General features: G+C 32.6%; 1 protein-coding gene across 1 annotated transcript; it reads left to right on the forward strand.

Annotated features, from left to right (window-relative positions):
• Positions 1-10,468: 10,468 nt before the first annotated feature.
• Positions 10,469-23,509, forward strand: LOC134696464 (uncharacterized). The gene is made up of 5 exons (XM_063558290.1): positions 10,469-10,727; positions 11,689-11,853; positions 17,812-17,948; positions 18,479-18,611; positions 22,989-23,509. Exons 1-5 carry the CDS (start codon positions 10,572-10,574, stop codon positions 23,133-23,135), a joined length of 738 nt encoding a protein of 245 aa, XP_063414360.1. The 5' UTR covers positions 10,469-10,571; the 3' UTR covers positions 23,136-23,509.
• The last annotated feature ends 361 nt before the right edge of the window (positions 23,510-23,870 follow it).

Consider the following 23,870-nt stretch of genomic DNA (forward strand, 5'->3'; position numbering starts at 1 on the left):
ATTGAGTATTTTGTAAAAAAAAAAGGGGAGGGGAACCATTTAGGTCACAGAAATTCCATAATATGGCATCAGTAAGGCCGAAAAAAAAAGATATGTGTTTCCGGTAATATCATTTTGAAAAATAGGGTCGGTAGGTCAGTGACCTACCGACCCTATTTTTCAAACCGTCAGATTTTTTTTTTTTTTTTTTTTTTGACATTGTAAATGAAATCCGGATGATTATCATGTTTTTTCCAAGTCCGGATCCATAATTTGTTTCAAAACCCGGAAGTGTGCCATTTGGCCACAGACCACAATTAATTTCTCTATCATTTCTTTAGAACATTTTGTATCATTAAAAAAATTGCACCATGCACTTTTGTCAATTTTTTTGTGTGTCTTATGTATAGCACTATTCCAAAAATATATCCAAAATTCAGAAAGATTGAAGCAATCACTTTTACAAATTTAACCAATATACATCCATACCCCTATGGACAAGTCAAGAGATGTTCCGAAAACTGTAAATATGACCTTTTGCACTTGGCCTAATCACTCATTCCATATCAAAATCAGTTTAAATACAACATCCAAAAAATTATTTCACCTCTCATCTTTCATTACCACCCAATAAAATCTAAGAAATGAGTGGGGAAGGGAAAGAAAAAAAATTAAGGAAAAATACACTCTAATTAAAAGGAACTACATTTTAAAGCACCTGCTGTGCAAATTAAAGCCAAATTTCTTGGATTTTAACCTATTTGGAATACCTTTTGACATTAATAAAATGTTTTACTGCCTTTCTTTGCAAGAGGAAGCAAGAGAGAAAAAATATTATGTCATTTATCAGAAGCCTGTGTCAAAAACAGGGTCGGTTGATCATTTTTTTTTTTTTTTTTTTTTTAAAGATCCAATAAAAAAGTTAGGGTTGGGGCTAAAAAACAGGGTCGGTCGGGGTTACCTGAAACACGGATCTTTTTTTTCTCGGCCCAAGGAGAGTTGTTCAAATAATGTGAATACAGAACCCCCATCCAATTACGGTTATTTTTGGAAAACAAATAGTGTGATTTGTCAAATTTAGCTGATTTTTTAATCGTCTGGAAAAAAGTGTTCATTTTATGAGGGGGGATAATCCCGAGCTTAAAAACACCTGATCCCGGAGTCCCGATAAAGGTCCTATCCCCCCTCTTTTATGGTCATGTCTAAGAATTACTGTTTAATCTTCATTTGGCAAGAATACTTCAATAAGATACCCCCATTTCTACCCTCATACATGTATATGGACAGATCATATGTTATCCTATGTCATTTGAAATTGTGACGCCAGAATGCATTCCCCCCCCCTCCCCCCTTCTTCATAACAACCATCTTGACCATCTTAAATGAAAAAGTTGAGACGTAAAACTATGCTTGAAACACGCTTTAAAGTAGTCTCCCTGATCAATTACTTACATCAAAGTCAAAGGATAATTCAAGTTTTAAATCGGAGATTTTTCTTGCCCTTTAACATTTATTGTCACAACAACAGCTTTCTTTTCTAAACTATCTTTACATGGAGAGGAGACGTCAAAAGAGTTCTTCAAACACGTGAGTCGAAAAGTGGTAAATAACTCCTGTATGTGACATTTAGTGGAAGCCATTCAACCATATCATTTTGTCAAAAAGAACAGCTTTCTTTTCTAAACTATCTTTACATGGAGAGTAGACGTCAAAAGAGTTCTTCAAACACGTGAGTTGAAAAGTGGTAAATAACTCCTGTATGTGACATTTAGTGGAAGCCATTCAACCATATCATTTTGTCAAACAATTCAATCAACACCTTTATTAATTAGTCCTTTGTTGTCGAAAGCTGTAAATTGCAATCAGCTGATAATTGATTTTCTGTCAAAATCTTAATGAGGTCAAGGTGAATTCCAAGTATTGTCTGATAAGTTAAAGTCCGAGAAACTCGAAAAAAGTAAATAAACAAGAAGGAGGAAAATAAATCTTTCTATATATTTCTTTCGCCAAATTCTTTAGCAAATGACGAATTTTTATCGCCACAAGTATTATTCAAATTGGGAAAATGGCGACCGCCAGCGGAAACCCTGTGTGAGGACACCCTATCAAGCTTGCGCTCGTGTTGTGTTAAAACATTTTTAGTATGCTGAAAATACCAACAATAAAAAAATAAACAAATAATCGATATTGTAAAATATCATTGGTTGAAGAGCCAATGATCTACATACATGTATATACATAAATATATCAACCATAAAATACAACTAATTTAATTTACACCACAACTGTTGGAAAAAACCTTTATGTCTATCATGTATATAACTTATCTCATTCTAGTCCATTCAACTGATTTCATGAATTCTTTAATATCATGTACATGTATAATCATGGACTATTCTTTTATATAGCAATATCTGTTAGCCGTTTAGAGGTCTTTTGCATTTAAAGTTCAGTTTAAGTGGGCTTATTTTGCGAAAACGAAGTCAATTTCCAGATCATAGTTTACATTTTCTTTATATTTTGCTGTGTCAAAATAACCTAAATATCAAGGACAATATATAGACCCAAAAACCGTCTATAACATTCTACACATGAGATTTTAGCAGGAAAGACTGTGATTGGAGTATTTAACCATTGCAACTTTTTAATTTGATCTCCTCCACTAATTTAAGTAGAATATTTAATGAAGGTGTGTCCACAATTTAGAATATGTTTATATATGTATAGAAATGATGTTGAGCCTGTTTTATAAATTGAAAAGGTTACATTTTCCCCCTTATTTCAAAATCTAAGCTTGAACCTCTGCGGTCTTATAAAGTTGCCCCCTGCTGGGAATCTGGTTGTAACATGTACAACAATCAAAGATCAACCCACACTAAACTGAATGTAATTGAAAGACATCTAGAGGTTGATATCAGAGGCGGATTTAGGGGGGGGGCCCTGCTTTTTGAGAAAAAATTTGGTTGCTTATATAGGGAATCACTGAATCATGACTTGAGCGAGCCCCCTCTTAGGTCAGTCAGTGGGCCCCCACTTCAGAAAATTTCTGGACCCACCACTGGATATACAGTATCTAACAGAAGATGAAAAAGGGAACAATATGGTGAATTTTAGAGATTTATATCATTTCATGTACATGTACATGCATTTGAAATATATCAGATATATTGTTCGATTTTTTTTAGTTCTAAGTTCCAAGGTGACCTAGCTTCCATTTTAGAAATCGGATTTAAATGCTAGTCTATCAGAGGGATTTTTCCTTTTAATTGGTGGTAGATATGGAATCTTATTTTACCATGAACTTGAAGTCAGATTTGAAAATGACTTTGGGAATGAAGATGTTGTAAAGACTGAATGTCAGTTTTAGTCTTATATACAAACATGTATGTACTTTATAATATTAGTCTTGCATGTATATTATTATGTGTACAATACATATATCAATGATTCAGTGGCAATGGTAAATAGACACTGACAAGTCTTAGATCTATAATATTTAAGTTTTGAATGTTTTGTCCATTGACTAAAACTAGGTGGAGGTTTGTGTGTTCTTATTTCCAACAGAGGTACACTCAACATATATCAATATGTGCATTAAGCAAATTGATAGTTGCTAGATACGGAATGATTATACAACAAGAAAGTTTTAACCTGTGTATATATACTTGAAATATGTTAAAAAAAATCATGTCTTTTTCAGGACTTCCGAATCCAACCATGTAGTATGGAATGTTGTTGAGATATGGTTTTGGTCAATGGATGTTAATGAAGGACCTGTAGTACAAAGTATATCACTGGATTTAGCTCTTTGTCTAAGTGTATTAGTAAAGTACTTTGCTTTGAGCTCAGTTCATTGTTATGTAATTCATTCTTTGTGAAATAAAGATTTGACAGAAAACTCTCATGTACAAGGATTTGTCAAAGTAGTACCACCTCTATTTACAATGTAAGTATTAGGGAGATAAAAGCATTCTATTTTGATTTGAACCAAACATATTATAAAAAAAAAAAAAAAAATTTACCCTAGAATGCTACTCCCACTACTAGCAATATGATGCTAGGTTGTTTAAATACATCTGTAGACTGTACTGCCTACTTATGACTCGGTCCTGAGTGTAAATGGTCCTTCAACTATGTGGGGAAAAAATTATAAGGCCTATCTAGCATGTCTAGGCTTATCAATTTCTAAAACTATATTTCATTGTACATATTTGAAATTTTTATACAACCACAGAAATTTTTGCAGTTGAAATACATGTAGGTATCCTGTCGTCCTCTTCCCAAGACGGATGGTTTCCAGATAATAACTTCAGTATAAGTAAAAAGGAAGCCATTAAATTATAACATAATATTTATAATCATAAAAGGAAGCTTGAGATTGTTTTGGGGCGGTTATATATATATAGTCCCTAAGGTTTATGAATAAGGGTTCCAAAGGTGCCCAAAACAAGCATTAATCTTGTGTCAGTACTAAAAGTTGTGTATAAGTATTTCAATTGTTCTGAAACTGTACCATAATATTTAATACCATAAGTAGAAGTTTGGGGTCTATTTTGTGGGTTATGGGGCAAACAGTCGAGGAATTGAGGGCCAAAAACAAACATTTTTGTAGATTCAAGACAATAAATTGGAGTTATCTTTCTTTGTCCAGAATGGTTGTTGAATTAATATTACCTAAAATCATTGCTTTATGAAATCTTCTTTGAAAATTGGAGTTATCTTTCTCTGTCCAGAATAGTAGTTGAATCGACTTAAAATAATGCTATATATACAATATACAATGCAAAATTCACTTTACTACCAACTGATAAATTTAAGCAGTCTTTAATAGCCATTCAGTGATCACAAGCACTTTGATTATCATTCTAGGGTTATCCCCTTTCACAAATGGAAAAATTTCTCAAGTTTATCTTAACTAAATTTAGTGAAATGTGTATACAATGCTTATTACCGGTACCTCTAAACTCGGTTTAAGTTCAATTTTTAGCAGCTTCACTTATACAGTTCTTGATTTATGTACCTTTAATAAATTATAACGTTATATGCTAGCGGAGGCATCATCACCATGACTGTATGACATTTACACTTTAATACTTTATGATGTATTAAAATGAGTAGTTGAATAATTACTGTTGCAAACTCCATTAAAAATTTGATTTGAGATCATTTTATACAACCGCAAAAATTGAAAACTTTTTGGTTGTACATTGGTATCACGTTGGCATCATCGTCTTCATCCAAAGACATTCGGTTTTCGCACTCTAACTTCAGTAAAAGTAAAATAGAAATATATGAAATTTAGACACAAGATTTATGACCATGAAAGGAAGGTAGGGATTGATTTGGGGTATTTTGGTCTCAACAGTTTAGGAGTAAGGGGCCAAATTAGCATTGTTCTTGGTTTTTGCTCTATAACTTAAGTATTAGTAAACAGAAATCTATGATATTTTAACATAAGGTCTATGCCCACATAAGGAGGGTTGGGATAGATTTTGGTAATTTTAGTTCCAACAGTGTAGGATTTAGGGGCCAAAAACAGGCCCCAAATAAGCATTTTTCTTGGTTTTTGAACAATAACTTTAGTATAAGTTAATAGAAATCTATAAAGGTTTATGACCACAAAAGGAAGGTTTGGATTAATTTTGGAGTTTTGGTCCAAAGGAATAAGGGACCAAAATTAAACTTTGTTTGATTTCATCAAAAAAATGAATTAAGGTATTGTGCTTCTTTGATATGCCAAATCTAACCATGTCCAAATTCTTAATTTTAGGTCCTGTTTTCTAATTGGTCTACATTAAAGTCCAAAGGGTCCAAAATTAAAATAAGCTTGATTTTAATAAAAATTGAATTCTTGGGGTTCTTTGATATGGTGAGTCTTAACATGTACTTAGATTTTTCATTATGGGCCCAGTTTTCAAGTTGGTCCAAATCGGGGTCAAAAATTATTATACTAAGTATTGTGCAATAGCAAGAAATTTTCAATTGCACAGTATTCTGCAATAGCAAGAAATCTTCAATTGCACAGTATTGCACAATAGCAAGAAATCTCCAATTGCACAGTATTGTGCAATAGCAAGAAATTTTTAATTGCACAGTATTGCACAATAGCAAGAAATATCTAAGCAAGAAATTTTCAATTGCATAGTATTGCCAATAGCCAGAAATATTCAATTGCACAGGATTGTCCCGTTTTCAAATTGGTCTACATTAAGATCCAAAGGGTCAAAAATTGAACTTTTTTCATTTCAACAAAAATTGAATTCTTAGGATCCAAACGCATTGATCTCAGCAATTTCTTCACTGTCGTTCCCTCAATAACTGCATTAACCCTTTCTTCCATAATGACACCTTTTGACGCAACCCTCCTTACTCCATATTATGACGCCTTTTGACGCCTGTGTAGTACCTCAGTTGAAACACTTTGACTGCAAAGTGTCTGCAATTGAATTAATAAAATTTGTATCCAATATGAAAAGGAATATCATAGGAATATCCTACTTCAATTTATTTGATAAAATAGTTGTTTTTCACAATGCCTTAATACTTTAAAGCATATATTCAGCATTTTATTAAAAAAATCCTATGCGAATCAAGTAGGCAAAAAAAAAATTTCAATGGAGGAAAGGGTTAAACAGTTTCTAATCATTATTCATTCAAAACCATTTTATTATACCAATGTCTCACACAACATATTATAGTATACTGTTGTCTATCAGTCCATCATCCACACTTCAGACAATAACTAGAAAACACTTCCCCCTACTTTCAAGAAACTTTGTTGAAATGTTTATATCTATTGACATTAGGTCCACATCGATTTTATAAATTTTAGAATTTTCATTTCCATGTTATGAAGATAGATTTTATCATTAAAAAAGAGAGAATTTTCCAATTTTGAACAATAACACAAAAATGCATCCATCACCTTTAAATACACTTTGGTGAATTGTTTACACTATTGACCTCACTCAGGTCCCTTTTGATTGTAATAAATTTCAGATTATACATTTCTGGGTTATGAATTTTTATATATGCTAAAAAAAAGAAGGGATTTTATAGTTTTTGGACACCTATAAGTGCAGGAGTTTCTGGCTGCATTGAAAACCCATTAGAATGTACGAGTCAAGCGGTTTGGTTCAAATGAACCTTTTAGTGCACGAAAATCGGAAAAGAAAAACTTATCCCTAGAGTTGTCTCCCATCTCCGCTTACCACCAGTGTTATATTGTCGCTGGGATTCTAAAATGTTGTATACTACAAATTTTTCAAGAAAAAAATCTCTCACAAACAGGCTTTGAAAATTTTGGCAAAATGCATGCTTCCAAAATGTCGAACTAGTATGTGAACTTGAATATTTTTGTAAATAGCAGTGAAATAAAAACTTTGACATTTCTGGATTATCCAAGAACTTAAATTATTTTCACAGAAATAAAAAAATGTACAATTATTTTTTCCCAAAGCCATTCTACAACGATTTTCAAGTTTTCATACAACATTTTGTAAGCAAACTTTACAAACAACTGACATTGGCAATTTTGTAAAACGTCTTATTTCACACACTTTGATTGGTCTAACTGTATGCTATTTTGTAAAACCAAAGATTTCCTCCCGCCCAGACCACTGGTGTCAACACGTTTTCTTAGCCAAAAAAGTCATATATACGACATTTTAGAAGCCCAGCGACGATATGTCAGTTGTATTTTAAAAGACAAATGTATCAACTAGCTAATGAGCATCAGTTAATGATCTTGTCTGCAATGATTCAACTTAAAACTATTTTCTGATCAGTTGTCAGGTGGAATTTTCGAAAATTCATAAACATTTAAAAAAAAATCTAATTAAAAATTTCGTGGAAAGGCAGACTAGATTTTGTTAGTGTACAAAGACCATTAACCCTAGTTTTCACACACAAAAAAAATATAAATTTCGAAGATATGCATTTTCATCATTCAACTTGAAAGATGGTCGTCAAGTATTTTCAGTAAAAAAAATAGCTATTCGAACTAACCTTCTCTGTTTTTGTGACTCATTAGATAGGTATTTCACTTGACCCATATATTTCATCTTTTAGTACTGTTATTTTTTTGTGTTATAAAGTCAATCTGTAGCTTTGATATATATATAAAAATTATAAAATCTGAAGCGAGACGATGTATGAAATATTCTTACTTTGTACGATATCAAGACAAAATGGACCATTCCAGTTAATTTCTGACAGATGGGGATGGATGGGGAGATTTTTGTTCATACCTATCAGAAAAAAACTTGATGAAAAACTACCTATCAGATCTATAAATTAAGACCTATCAGATGTAGAGTTTCTGTTCATATTCGGTGGATGGGCTTTCATGGGAAAAATTGACCTATCAGAAATTTTACTGCAAGGATTGTACCCATCAGAATTTAAATCCAATACCAGGTAATGCATAATACGAAACTGTCTACATTCCAAAGCACCCCTAAGATATAAAATAGGTATTTTTTGTAACCCCCTAAGATGTAATTATATTTAATTATTTACTGTTGCAAGACGCCTCAGAAATTGTTGCGTAAAAGTGTACCTGTCAGATGAAAAACCCAAAATTTCACCCCTAAGATGTATAAATTTTACACCCTCCAGAAAGGATCATCCATCCCCCAATATCAGATATTAACTGGAATGGCCCAATATTCAACTCAAACACATAAAAAGGTGCACTAGATTTTCTCTTTTCGATACAATTGTTAACCGTTTTTTGGAATTTTTTCTTCAGTCACATAATGGGAGGGCAGACACGAACATTTTTGCTAATAGATTGGTATGTTTTCCGTCCGCGGTAAAAAAAAAATTAAATCGGAGGCCAAATTATGCATTTTCTTCATCCAACTTGAAAGATACCCATATCGTCGACTTGAAATCTAATTGTTCTGCTTAACTATGTACTAGATAAATTGAAAACTAATGCAAATGGTGTTTATAAAATAGGCAAAGAGCTTCGATTCTTTTGTTCTATTTCAACCGGGTTTCCGACTGCTCAACGGTATGTCATGATCCCTGGTCGCTCAATTTTCGATTTACAATGATACAATCCGTCTGCTCCACACACCTTTAAGTATTCACATAATTACTTTATTAAATGATTCTACTGGATAAATGCATGAAATATTAAGCAATCATTTATCAATTTAGCAGGAAGAGTAGGAACATTTACATATTCAAATGTAACCCCCCCCCCCCTCCTTTTTTATAGAAACCTAATTATGCATGTATGGCTATGCAGTCATGAACTGTTTCTGCCCTATAAGACAGGTTTCTGTAATTCAGTGGTTGTCATTGGGTTTGTCGCTTTATTTGCTCTCTTTCATTTTTTTTAGCGTTAATCAGGATGTTGGAATTCTCTTTTGAATGGTTTTTTATTTGTCGCTTTTGTGCCTCTTCAAATAACTTTTATGTTATAAGAAGATTCTGATCTTTTTTTTTTAGCCTTGCATGAATTTTAATTTTAGTTTCTTTTATATATTTCGGAGTTTAATATGACGTCCATTATCATTGAACTAGTACACATTTTTGTTTAGGGGCTAACTGAAGCATGCCTCCTGGTGCGGGAATTTTCTCGCTGTGTTGATGATCTTTGGTCGGGTTGTTGTCTCTGTAACATTCCCCATTTCCATTCTCAATTTTATTGCTGATGTTGAAGAACAAACAGTGCCCTGCAATAATTAGTAGAATACGTCCTCGTCGTCCTTTACTCTTCACGAAGACTTTTAACAATCTTAGTGACCTCGTCAACCAACTCATGAGAAATTCTAAATATTATGCAGTGGCTAACTTAACTGTTCATGCACTTCTTGGTCTTTTCCTTTAGAAAACCCAAGCTATTTGATTGTTCTCATTCTTTTCCGTTTTTCACTAAGGTTTTTTTTGTGTCTTTTTTTGTTGTTGTTGCAGTGAACAAGAATATAAAGTGTGTTTACACGTTAATTTCTTTGTCAAAACCTCATAGAATTTTGTGAATCTTTGTAAAGCTTTTTAATGTTTAAGAGCTAATAAACTTTTGAAACTTGGACAGCAGCAATTCTGTAAGATCATGAAAAATCATCATGAATTTCTGTTAAAAAAATGTATTTTATACTGATAAATGGTCTCACTTTTCACAGTAAATCTTACTTTTACACTGAAACCAGCAATCATGAACAGGCGAGACATGCGCAGAATCCGTTACTAATTTATATATATATATTATTTTCACACACCAGCACTTTTTGAGGCTCGTGTAAGTCTGTAATGTAACTTGTATATATATATTCTGTCGAACTTCATCCACTATATATGAATTGGAATAGTATTTTCAATGTCAACGTTTTCTCGAATCTCTAAAAGCAAGTAATTTATTAATAGCAAGGGATTTTTTTTTACTTATCCTTCAAATAAATTCATAGTCAATCAAGCCTCAATGAGCTTTTGACTAGTAGCATGTCTGAGGTATATCTACATTATTATCCTTCATTTTACAGTACATTTTAGAACTGAGTAAAGTTAGGGCTGAAATAGAAGGATTAAGAACCAGTTACAAAAAAGACATCACGGTATCAGATGAACGACGAAGAATTGAAATGGATGATGCTAGGTCCAGAATTTCGGCATTGGATTCGTACACAAAAAATGCATTGCATACATTGAAGAACGCTGTTCAAGAGGCGCTCGGAAGAACAGAAAACAAGATAACAGATGGTATTAAGGAGGAGAGAATGGTTTGGCGTCAAAATATGGTAAACATATATTATAACAAACGACTGAGCTAGTTTCCCGTGTATTTGTTTCACCCATTAGTAAAACTGATCAGAAAGTTGTCACCAACCCTTCTGAAATCTCAATATAAAGATATTTGGTATAACATTAAAAGGATGAATATCGAACATTTTAGATAAATTTCCGTAGTAGCTAAATGATTTACAGTGAGAGATACATATTGCTTTTTGAAGACAATATTGTAAAGTTTTCATGTTTTGGTAAAATTTCGCCTCGAAAGAAATCGTTAAACAAACTGGATTAATTTGTGTCTGAGAGACCTAATATAAAATTACTTTCCCATTTAGTTGTTTGTCGAGCCTGCGACATTTAGGTACAGTCTAGTCAAAGTTTAGTTTTTCTCAGACATCAACAACTTTGCAAAACCGTCATAGAACTTTATAAAATTTGTACAGAAGCTTTTTATGACTAAAATTCAGTATATCTAATGCAAAACTTGGAAATTTTCAGTTTTCCGTATTTGAATAAAAATATTTCACAGTTAACATGTACATGCAGCTGAAGGTAAATTTTCTTCAGTCACTAATAACTTTGTCATACATTCATGTAATGTTACGGCCAACAAATAGTATATATTATGATTTGACTCGAAAAAATACTTTTGCATCTACGTTACTGACAGCAGCTACACCAGGCATGACACTTGGTTCCGCGGAACCCTTTACATCTTATTTTTATAATTACCAAAATTTTGCATATTTCTAACAAATTGCTGTGCATCCCTATAAGATCTGTGAAAAAGAAATGCAGAAGACATTAACTTTACCTCTCAAAAGATCGTCTGGTAGTTATTCAGATATTGATCTTCATATTATTACTTTTCATTTGCTCATTCTTTTCATTTACTCAATGTTATTTGTTGGAATTGTTCGATGCATTTTGCCATTTTCCCGCTTACTTTCATACGACATTTGATTGAAGGATTCTGTGCAAAAGCACCCCAAAGAACAGATGGAGAGACTAGACCAAAGTATAAGTATAATCGAAGACGAGGCTAAACGACTTATCGATGCTGTAGTGAAGAAGTTAGAAAGTGTTCAGGATATTGTAACTACGGAGAAGAGTACAAATGAAGAATTTAGAAAGGTAGACGTATCAATAGCAGTATACCGACTTGCAATAGTTTTTTAACTATAGGAAAATTTAAAACATCCCATGATTTTTCATCGTATCCACTTGCTGATGTTATAACTATAAATTTTATTTCATGTATTGGTGTTAACATTCAAAAGATTATTTGACATATACAAGGGGTCTTCCGTATTTGCCTCTAATAAGTTTTTGATTACTTTTGCTCGAAAGTAGTGATTCAAATCAAATTCATCACTCTACATACCCGATTGTATAAATTTCAAAATCAAAACTCCATCTTTCAAAGACTTTTTGTTTAGATCTAGTTTTATTTCCGTTATCATAAACGACTTCCCATGGTATAAATTTCCCCCTAAAATCAGTTGTATTTTTCTACTCCTGGAATACTTGATATACGATTTTTACATGCCCGCATCTTGCTCTAAAGTTTGGTTACAGAAATGTTCCAATAAAGCTCCTGTGTAAATGTTCGAAAACGCTTCTTCGAGTTAATTCACAATATTGTAGGATTTTGTCGGTCATTTCAACGATTACAGCCAATGATTGATGCAGAGGCGAATTTAAGGGATATTCTGTGGGGCCACCTGTTATGTATTCTGTAAGTTATGCACTTTTTATGTATTCTGTGGATCACCTTTCATGTATTCTGTGGGGTCACCTTTTATGTATTATGTGGAGTCACATTTTATCTATTTTGTGGGTCACCACACATGAAAACCTCTGAATCCGCCATTACGATGTAAAGTTTATCGTCTCGACAGCATGATACGGGTTTCTTACTTCTGACGTTATTATACGCCCGTTTTTTAGACGGGACGTATTATGGTATACCATTGTCCGTCCGTCTGTCCGTCCGTCGTCCACACTTCGGACAATAACTCAAAAAAAAATTCACCAATTTCCATGAAACTGAAGTGAATTGTTTATATCTATTGACGTAAGCTCCCTTTCGTTTTTTTTTAATTTCAGATTTTAAGTTTTTGATTTATGGGGCTTTATTCATAAAAAAAGGGGGACCGTCGTCCACACTTCGGACAATAACTCAAAAAGGCTTTCACCAATGTCCATGAAACTTTGGTGAATTGTTTATATCTATTGATGTAAGCTCCCTTTAAATTTTTATAAATTTCAGATTTTAAGTTGTGGATTTATGGGGCTTTATTCATAAAAAAGGGGGTCCGTCGTCCACACTTCGGACAATAACTCAAAAACACTTTCACCAATTTCCATGAAACTTAAGTGAATTGTTTATATCTATTGACGTACATGTAAGCTCCCTTTCGTTTTTTTTTAATTTCAGATTTTAAGTTTTGGATTTATGGGGCTTTATTCATAAAAAAGGGGGTCCATCGTCCACACTTCGGACAATAACTCAAAAAGGCTTTCACCAATGTCCATGAAACTTTGGTGAATTGTTTATATCTATTGATGTAAGCTCAAAAGATCAAAAGATCAATGTAAGATAAAAAAAAAAGACAAACTTAATTCAAATAGTTGGGGGTGGGGGTGGGGGTTGAACTGCTGCGAGATGTGGTTATCCGACATTGATTTTTACATATAACTATATGAGTCAGTAATTTTTTTTCCAAATTAAGTTAAGAGGGAGTGGGGTGGGGGTCAATGAAAAAACTATGTGAATAAAGTTTTTTATCCTTCTTTGAAATTTTAATGTCGTCCCTAAGTCATCCAGAATGTTAATCTAAGTTTCTTTGACCTCATTTTCAAAGCAAATTAGTCAATGTTAAGTTTTTGTGTTTCGGTCTGTTTTTCAAAACTAATAGCAATATGGTAGCTATATTTGGTGTATTGAATAACTGAATAACCGTAACTAAGGAGTATATTCTGAACTTTGGAGTTTAATCTGACCTTGACCTCACTTGATTGGTTTTGTATGTGTGGTGTTACTTCAGTTTTATTTAGAACCTGCCTTCACGACATGTGACCGTGTGTGACTGTTTTTTTCTGGAAATTATTTTACATAGTTCATATTTCTATTTGGACAATAGAGGTGATACCATTAGTTAGTTTCATAGTGTGCTCGCCCCAGTGAACTGTTTTTCCCCAGCCATGTGTGATTGTAGCAAGATAAGCTATGTAGTTCTGGTTACCGGAATAATCACTTTTTTTCCAACTTAGAATACAGGATACCACAGCTAATGTTAGAACTGTCTCTAGAATCTGACAATGACTGAGGGTCGATTACGTACAAATATATAAAGGAGAAAAGATTATTTCAGCTTCACAACTTTCCATTTCTATGTAGCAATATCCCATTAGCGAGTACGTGCAGACACTGCCAACACGAAAAGCACTTGCCAAACTGGTCAAATTATCTCCCTTTATGACAAATTTGCATTGTATTTGTATAAACATGATAAAAGGAATGTAATTCAAGTATGTAATTTATCCTGCTTAATATAAATAAACTGTAGGATAAAATCAGAAAAATGGGTTAATAATAGACCTATCCAATATTTTTGCTTGGTTTACTACTGTTGGCCACAGGCACTTGTTTCTATATAATCCATACAAAGGTCGACTATCCATATAAATTTCTTGTTTCTCTATCCATACGAAGGTCGACTATCCATATAAATTTCTATTTATATGGATAGTCGACCTTCATATGGATAGAAACAAGTGCCTGTGCTGTTGGCTATCTATTAAATCTAAAACATAACCAAATTGTCAAACACACACACACACACACACTTTATTTGTTAATCAAGGTACCCATAATATAGGGTAGGAATTCCTTTCACCATCAGATGGCAAACCAATCCAGGTCCATTCACCCAAAAACATGTTAGAGCCGTCCTCATTTGCGCCCTTTCACTTTCGCATCCAAGGTCTTTTCAAACCCTTCAAGTTTCGCACCTTGTATTGGTGTTGTGTTAAATAATAAATAGTTTTGGTAAGCGTTTTGCTGTAAATATTGGTTTTCATTGTTTCAAAAAGTAAAATCGCAAAATTACTGAACTCAAATGAAAAGTCCCTAGTCAAATGGCAAAATCTAAAGCTCAAACACATCAAACAAATGTCATATTCCTGATATGGTACAGGTATTTTCTGAATCCGGGTCCGTTCGCGCCCATTCACGTTCGCACCCACTCATGTTCGCCCCCTTTCACTTTCGCACCCTACATGTTCGCACCCAAAGTCCGTTCGCACCCTAAATGTTCGCGCCCAATTTTAACTGGTTTTGTGTACTTTGTAATCAAGTTTTGGAAATGGTATTCTTATATTTGTTGTCATTGTCTCAAAATAAAGTGAGACAGCATTTTTTTTGTGTTCACTGTTGAATAAATCTTAATCATGTTTTGGATAGTGTATTGTTATTTTTTTTTTTAATCCTTAATCTTAAAAGTGGGATTCTGTCAAATTAACGTTTTATTTTGTGTTGAATAACTCTTAATCATGTTTTGGTTAGTGTATTGCATAACTTTGTTTCATTGACTTGTGTCAAAAGAAAGTGAGATTCTGACTACGTTTTCTTTTTTATGTTGAATAATTTTTTTTTATTACTTTTGGTTATAATAGTGTATTGCTATATTTTATTGCTACAGATCAAAGGCACCAAAATTAAGCTGTTAAAAACAATTATCTTTTATGTTTTTCATTTAAAATCTTGAATGTTTTACTTACACCAAAGTAATTTATTTAAAATTTATTTGATACATAGAAAAAATACACTTTTTTATACTTTGAGGACTGAGCGAGTCAGGTGAGTGTGTGAGTTCGTATGTTTTATTTTTGTTATATTTTATTATGTTTAGGGATGGTTAACTTTCTGGTAATAAGACCACGACTGGGGAATTGGGTAGGCAAATGCTCACATTAATCTGTACCGATACAGGGTCCGAATGCTTCCTTTATACGCCATAATATATGGTGGTGATCCTTATAAAGGATGCTTATACGGAGACAAGAAGACAAGATAAAAATCATGATTTTCCAAGTATTCAACTGGAACTTGAATTAATTAAAATTGGGCGCGAATGTGTACAGTGCGAACGGACCTTGGGTGCGAACGTGCGAGGTGCGAACGTGTAGGGTGAGAAAGTGTATTGGGCGCGAACGAACCTGATACCGTATTTTCTCATGTTGAAAATGGTGGAATAAACCTGGGTTTATAGCTAGCTAAACCTCTCACTTGTATGACAGTCACATCAAACTTCATTATATTGACAATGAAGTGTGAACAAAAACATGCAGACTTAATAACATTGTATCATTGTATTATTATCTCTATCACTATAAAACAAAGGAATATTTAACAAAGAAGCACAAAAAGGCAGTAAATAATATAAAATTCTGACAATGTTTTATCTTTTATTGTGTTGAACAAATCCTTATCATGTTTTGGTTACTGTATTGAAAGGACAGATAACTATCTACATGTAATATATACATGTCTGCAGACTGGTGTATTGCTATAATAATTTTTTTTTATTCTTTCAATTTAAAGTGAGATCAAAGGTACCAATTAAGTTGTAAAAACTAGTAAATGTTTACTCATACCAAATAGCTAAATATGCAGTATTTACTTCAATGCAAGATAAAACAAAAAACAATCAGGATTTCCAAACACAAGAATAAAATAAGAAAAAGAATAAAATTTGTTTATTATAGTTTCACATATTGATTGAAACAAGTCATTCACATGATATTCCATACACGCTAACAATCAATATCCAGCCAAAAAATGATTTATGAGACACTCATTCTAAAAACCAAAATATATACAAAAATATGCTATTTAATCTTGTTAATAATATAATCTCTCAAAATGTCAAACTGGGACATTAGTCACTTAAAAAATATTTTTTTATTCAAAAAGATACAGTAACTATGAAATAATTTAAAATTATCACAATATGGCAAAATTCAAATAAACATGATGAATAAGAGCACTAAGAATTAATAATAGGAAAATATTTCTGTAAAAAAATTTTTATATGCAAATAAAATGCATGACAATAAAACCAAATTTAGCTGTGTAAAGATACCAATTATCAGTAATCATACATACTTAACATTTAAAAATAAATCATCAATCATGTCTTAAAGAAAGTGTACATTTTATCGTCGTGCACCAAAAAATACCGTTCACATCATTTGGCAATAATTTTAATCCATATATGGTTTAGGGACATACAATACAGGGGAGTTAATTATGATGCTGTTAACGAAAACATAAAGAAATCATTCATTCGTTTCATGCTCTAACATGACTATAAGCTCATATTAACTTGGGCAGGCATTATTAAAATATAAGTCTAGATTTTACACTTAGTGTAATACTTTATACTGAAATTTTCTCGACCTGAATATAGTTTTGGAACCCAAAACATGCCTCCAACATTTTTCCTGGTTTTTATACAATTCTGATTAGAAATCAACATGTTGAATGGATCAAATATCAAGCAACTGAGACATGCATGAGACTTTTTCTTTAAAATTGTTCATTAATGACAACAACAATTACAGACAAACTATTCTTATAATTAGTTGTAAAAATAATAAAAGGAAATAGATTGTTTTGACTAAGCTAAGGGAGATAACTCAATATTATTTCTCTGTACCACATAATAAAGATTACCAGCATGTGTAAAGTATTATTCCTTAATGTCATGAGTGATTAAGAGCTACCATTCATATAGGCCTTCGTGAAGTGTTGTTTAAAATTGGTGGCAGCACTCTGTCATGTCTAAAGTTGACCTTTTGGAAAGCAAACTTCTGTTCCTTATAAGCAATATACATTTTCTGGTGGCAATCTACATTCCTACTGCTGAAAGTTCATGGTAGACACACTTTGCAGAGCCTTAAATTTCCTAATATATATACTTTATGTTCTGAATATGCATGTAATAATTACCACCTGACATAAAAAAAGTCACATTAAACTAACAACAATTATTCATACACTGCACAATTTGTGTTTATTAACAGGTTACAATGTCAGGTGGGGTTCAACCCCCTTTAACCACCCACATTCTAGACACAGCTAGGGGGAAGCCAGCTGGAACTGTACCAATGGTTTTGTCTATTCAGGAACAAAATGGAGACTGGAAACAACTAGAAACAGGGTATATAAACACCATTGTTCACAACTTCTAATGTTTATATAGGAATTATACAAATAAAAGGATAAATAAAATATGTTTAAATGAATATAAATTTGGGTGCTGTCACTTATACTGGACTTGAAACATGTCCCTTTATAATGTTATATGCAAGCAGAGGCATCATCTGGATCTTCGTCTCATGGACACATTCCCCATTTATTTCCTAAGCTTTTCCAAATTATGAAAAAACCCTGAAAAAAGTTGTTAAAGGTATGATCATGATGATTTCACATCTCAAAACTAGATTATTTTTTAAAACTTGAGAATTTTGTGGAATTGTAAAAAAAAATTCTTATACAAGTAAGCTTTTTAGAAAATTAAAGGTGATATTATTCAAACATTATAATTAACTTATATTTATTAGTATATTTTGTTTACTTCTTTGTATAGTACTCCTGACTGCATATGCACCCCTCATGTTCATTTGAAGTTACTTCAGGATTTTCTAATTTGATTTTAAATTCTAATAAGAATATGTCCTCCACTTACAGGACAACCAGCATAGATGGTAGAGGAGGATTTCTTACACAGTCTACATTCCGTCCTGCTGTATATAAACTTTACTTTGACACAGGAGCCTACTTCAAAAAGAACAATTTAAAAGGATTCTATCCATATGTAGAGGTAAGGTTTTTCAAAGTGAAGGAAAGTTTTTTTTTTGTTGCACAATTCATGACAAGGGGATTATTGTAAATATGGCTTTCTGTTTGTCCACACTGTATTTGGAGTGTCCAAAACAGAACATGTACTGAACTTTAAAATGGAAATGAGTAAAGTGTCAAAATGCAATCTACATTCCTACTGCTTAAAGTTCATGACAACGCTGCCCAAAAAACAGAAAACAGCCCAACCAACTAGCATTTCAGCATTAACCAATTTTATTTTGACATTCTACATCTGTCTGTCTGTCTGTCCTTAAGTCCGTCAATTGGTCTTGTCCATGTCATATTCTTTTCATGGCAAGTCTGTCCTTAAGTCTGTCAATTGGTCTTGTCCATCTGTCATATTCTTGTCATGGCAACTTCTTTGAAACTGCAACAAAATTTCATGAAACTTTGTACAAAATCAGAACATGCTATCTAGATTAAATTACTGGATACAAAATTTTCTTAGCAATCGCAAACAGGCAGTAGTTCTAGAGGGGGGGAAATCTGAGTATGTTGCAGTTGAGTCAGGGGTTCCACAGGGGTCAGTTCTTGGACCAAGTCTCTTCTTGTACTATATTAATGACATTCCAACTGGTCTAACATCTACAGTACGTTTACGTTTATTTGCAGACGACACAATAGTTTATTTAGCAATAAAATCAAACTCCGATGCATTAACATTACAAAAAGATCTAGACAACTACCTTATTTGCAAATGCATAAATTAGCATACTTATGTTCTCGCACATGTAATTGTTTATTTACATGTGACGCAATTTATTTTCATCTGGGTTTTTGACCAATCCACTAAATGAGTCACATACAATGCATGATGGACTACTACATGTTTACAATCAACCAAGAACACGTGTTATTTAATGAAATACAACACATTTTTTCGTGCAATGCGAGATTCACAATTTCGCTTTGTTTTTCATTTTGTGTATCCTCATTTATAGTTCGTGATATAAAGTATTACTTCCATGCTCAGATTAATGAAGAGTTGTTTCTATTCGAAGAAAAAAGGGTTTGAATTACCCGATATATAGCCATTAACATGTTTGATGATGGCACAGAGATTCATGTATTTGTCCACCAGACAGCAACAAAACAACAGCAAAAAAACACAATTACCCATGAGACAAACTTACTAGTGTAAAATAAGCCGTCCATAACAGCCGGTGCTGATATTCACGAGTACAGCAATGTTCGTATCTAGATAATTAAAGGCAAATGTGGGATCCTTGAATTCTTTGTTCGTAAAGATGGCAAAGAAATACTTACATACATGACAGTGTTAACAAAATCTATAAGTATTTGTTTTTGGTCACATTTTTGTGTATGGGACTTCCAAACTGTTCTCTTTGTTTTGAAGGTATTGAAGTCAGCAGCTGTAGTTTCAGTTTGTTTGTTTTTTAACGGGCTCGGACATTTGCCAAACTGAATAAAATCATTTCAGCTGATTTCTTATACCTGCAAAGTAAAACTTTTGTTGGCTTGCTTGCTTTGTTTGTATAGTTGTTTATACAAGCTTTGAAAATAAGATTGACATCTTTAAACAATATATATATAGGCATAGTTGTATATTTTATATTTTGTACAATATACAAACAAAGCAAGCCAGCTAAACAAAGTTTTGCTCTACATGCATTAGGAAATAAGCTGTAATGATTTTATCTATATGTATGGGCGACAAGGCGGAAAATTTTATATGTTTTGTGAAAATTGCAGCGTTGGATCTATAATAAAAAAGAAGATGTGGTATGATTGCCAATGAGACAGCTGTCCACAAAATGACACAGAAATTAACATTTATAGATCACCGTACGGCCTTCAACAATGAGCAAACCCAATACCGCATAGTCAGCTATAAAAGGCCCCAATATGACAATGTAAAACAATTTAAACGAGAAAACTATAACGGCCTTAATTACATATAAAGAAATGAACGAAAAACAAATATGTAACACATAAACAACGACAACCACTGAAATACATGCTTCTATACAATATATATATATATATTTGATGGGATAGATTTCTTGTCCTTTTATATATTTAATTGGGCCGGGTTTTTTTTTTGTTTCTTTTTGTTTGGATTGTTTTACACAAGTAATTTTTGGGTCATTAATAGCTTACTTTTCAGCATTGAATCTATGACTGCTTACTTTACTAAATTATGTCTTTGTTGGAAAGTTGTCTCATTTTGGCACTCATACCTCATTTTCTTATTTCTATAAACAAAGCACGATTTAGAAAAAAATAATAGGTAATATGGCACCCACTATGACCCAGAGACTTTTACATGTAGTATTGAAGATATTTTCATATGTCAACAGGACAGCAGCCGAAGGATAAAAAACCTCTGAGGAATATTTTGTGATAAAATTAGCAACAAAAGGATATTATCGATGGATGAAACTATAAAGAATGTATTTAGCTATATATCGTACCCGCTCAGTGGCGGATCCAGGGGGCGGGGGTTGCGGGGGATGGACGATCAGTGCATTTGGATGGGGACATGTAGTTGGAACCCCCTCCCCTTTTGTCCAGGGTTAGAACCCCCCTTTTTAAAATGGCTGGATCCGCCCCTGCCGCTTTCATAACACTTATTTTTAGCCTACTGAATATTATGATTTCCTTACTATTAGTTCAGGTCCTGATAAAAAAAATACACATTCAGTACAGAAAGAAGTGTTTCAATGAAAGATTTCGTGTTTTTCTAGGCAGAAATGATTTTGGAATGACATTATACAGGTTTAAAAGAGCTCAAATGATTTTCTTACTGGACAGTGGTCACTTCATTGGATATTTCACTGTGTCATGTCGTGAAATTAATGCAGGTTCAATTCATCACAATGCACAAAACTGGTTCAACTACTTTTGCAAGGCGAAAAAGAAAGTCGAATCGTGAAGCCCGTAAACAATATTTTTTTAATCTGAGCATGCAAATTGAAGATTAAGTTGTATATTTTACATTAAATATATATGCAGAATAAAAACTTTGGTAATGAGAGTCCCAGACAATATATTAGTTGACTGTTTTCCCACAAATTCCACGTGTTTTAAGTAGTAGTTTACTCGTAGTAGCCCACAATGCATTATAGTTCATTGAGTCGATTGGTCAGTTTTTCAAGGCCATATTGGCCTTGTGTTTTGTAAATTACTATGCAAATATATTCTGACGTCAGAAAATCTAGAGTTCTCGACCTGTTGAATGGCGCAGTCTCTCTGACAGAAGAAAAGACTCCAGATTGGTAATGCTTTACAAAATTGAACACGAAAAGGTTGCAATTCCTAAAAATAATAAATTAATTCCTCAAAAAAGACAAACAAGACATTCTAATTCTAACAGCTTCCAAATTCCATCCTGCAAAACACAGTACAGAAAAGAATCATATTTTCCAAGAACTATTACCGACTGGAACAAACTACCGGATAACATTGTAAATTGCACTTCAGTAGACTCTTTCAAATCTTCAATTTCAAAGCATCAATATTAATTACAACATCTTACTTTATTATACAAAACATTTTATATTTTTTAAAAAACTTGTACATTTTTTTTTTTTTCAATCTATGTCTTGTTGTAAGTTTCCTCCTGTGACATAATCTTCAATTTGTTGAAGGCGGTCACTATATGGTAGAAGTAGAAGTAGATGTCCACACCAATAGGAAATTATGAATCAATTTTTTTTGTGAGTTGTGCTCCTTTGGACTTAGAATTTTAGCCCAAATATGCTACTGCAGCAGTTTATATGTATAAGTGCATATCTACCCGGTACATGAAATGTTCATCAGTTGACTTTAGTTTTTATGTCTTTGATCTCAGGATTTGGTAAGATTTTATTTACCCAGTAATGCTATGGGTGTGTGGGATATGTGAAAGTGCTGACAAAGGTTCTTTTCTTCGTTTTGTATTGTTTGAGTTTGAGTTTTCTATTTCTGAAACTGAGAAAAAGTTCAATTCAATTATTCACTTTTCCCCTTGTACATAATATTCTTATGGTTATCTGATGACAATTTTATTTTATCTGTCTTTGAAACAGAAAATGTATGTGTTCCCAGGAGTACTGTAAACCAACTAATTTTTTAGGGATAATCAATATCAGTTATCACAGTTATTCAAATTTGTCAAACTTGCCTCTCTTATATCTTGAATGCATAATGAAATAGAAAAACAGAAAAATAAATTGAAGCAAAATCAGATAGAAAATAAAATTGAGAATAGAAAACACTGAAAATGTCTTAAAAAATAAGTGGATTTACAGTTTACAGTAATATAAAAACTAATAAGGGAAATTTATGTTATACATAATTTCAAAACAAGTCTTATAGTTTTGGTCTATTGCAGGTTGTTTTCCAGATAGAAGATGAGAAACAGCATTACCATGTTCCACTGTTACTAAGTCCTTATGGATATTCTACAATCTACATACAGAGGGAGCTAATGATTTACATATCTGTTATAACTAGACAATCAATGAAGCTAGAAGATTAAAAAGATGAACTGGATACCAGTCATATATGTTGATAAATTCTTAGATGATAAAAATGTGTAAATTTTAAAGTTATTTAGGTACCAATTCCCTGGGGGAAATTTGAATTGATGATTTTGGCTTACTCATCATCAACCCTATATATTCAAGATTTCTGTGATCATTGCATAATGTATTTTTTTTTTTATTAAAGTCAACATATTATTTACATTTCTGTGTGTAAATTTATTGAGAGCTTTTAAAAGCCCAATGATATCAAATGCAAAAGATTATACACCCACATGTAAACAAAGCCCAAAAATTATCAAAACCTATCTAGGCTCAACTTTACTTGAGTAGGTTTTGAATGTTGTAAGCATTATATATTTTAGAATTTGTTGTTGTCTAGTTCTATACATTCTCCTTTGGGAATATCTTTATCTTTGAAAATATAATTTTATATGTGAACTTATTAAAAATTATTATTTTATTTGTAAGTTTCATTGTCATTTGTTTTAGCCCTCATATATCCTTGTCTTTACTTATATTTTGACATTGTACAAGGTCATGCTTTCCTCAGAATGGTTATCATTGGTATGGCATTGCGACACTAAATCCAAAACACTCTCAGATTGTCAAATCAAATATTAGGTGCATTACATGCATTCATATTTATATTTTATTCTGATAGCAAAAGTTCATATATACCGTAAACATTAACACAAAGCATACATGGAGAAATAATTCACATTGTTTAT

This window comes from Mytilus trossulus, chromosome 14, assembly GCF_036588685.1.
Source record: "Mytilus trossulus isolate FHL-02 chromosome 14, PNRI_Mtr1.1.1.hap1, whole genome shotgun sequence".
NCBI classification, from domain to species: Eukaryota; Metazoa; Mollusca; class Bivalvia; order Mytilida; family Mytilidae; genus Mytilus; species Mytilus trossulus.

Bases quoted from the DNA above. Each gene is read 5' to 3' on its own strand.
- LOC134696464 (XM_063558290.1), top strand. From the start codon at position 10,572: ATGGATGATGCTAGGTCCAGAATTTCGGCATTGGATTCGTACACAAAA. The intron at 17,949-18,478 runs GTATATAAACAC...CTCCACTTACAG, and splicing joins TGGAAACAACTAGAAACAGG to GACAACCAGCATAGATGGTA. The intron at 18,612-22,988 runs GTAAGGTTTTTC...GGTCTATTGCAG, and splicing joins GATTCTATCCATATGTAGAG to GTTGTTTTCCAGATAGAAGA.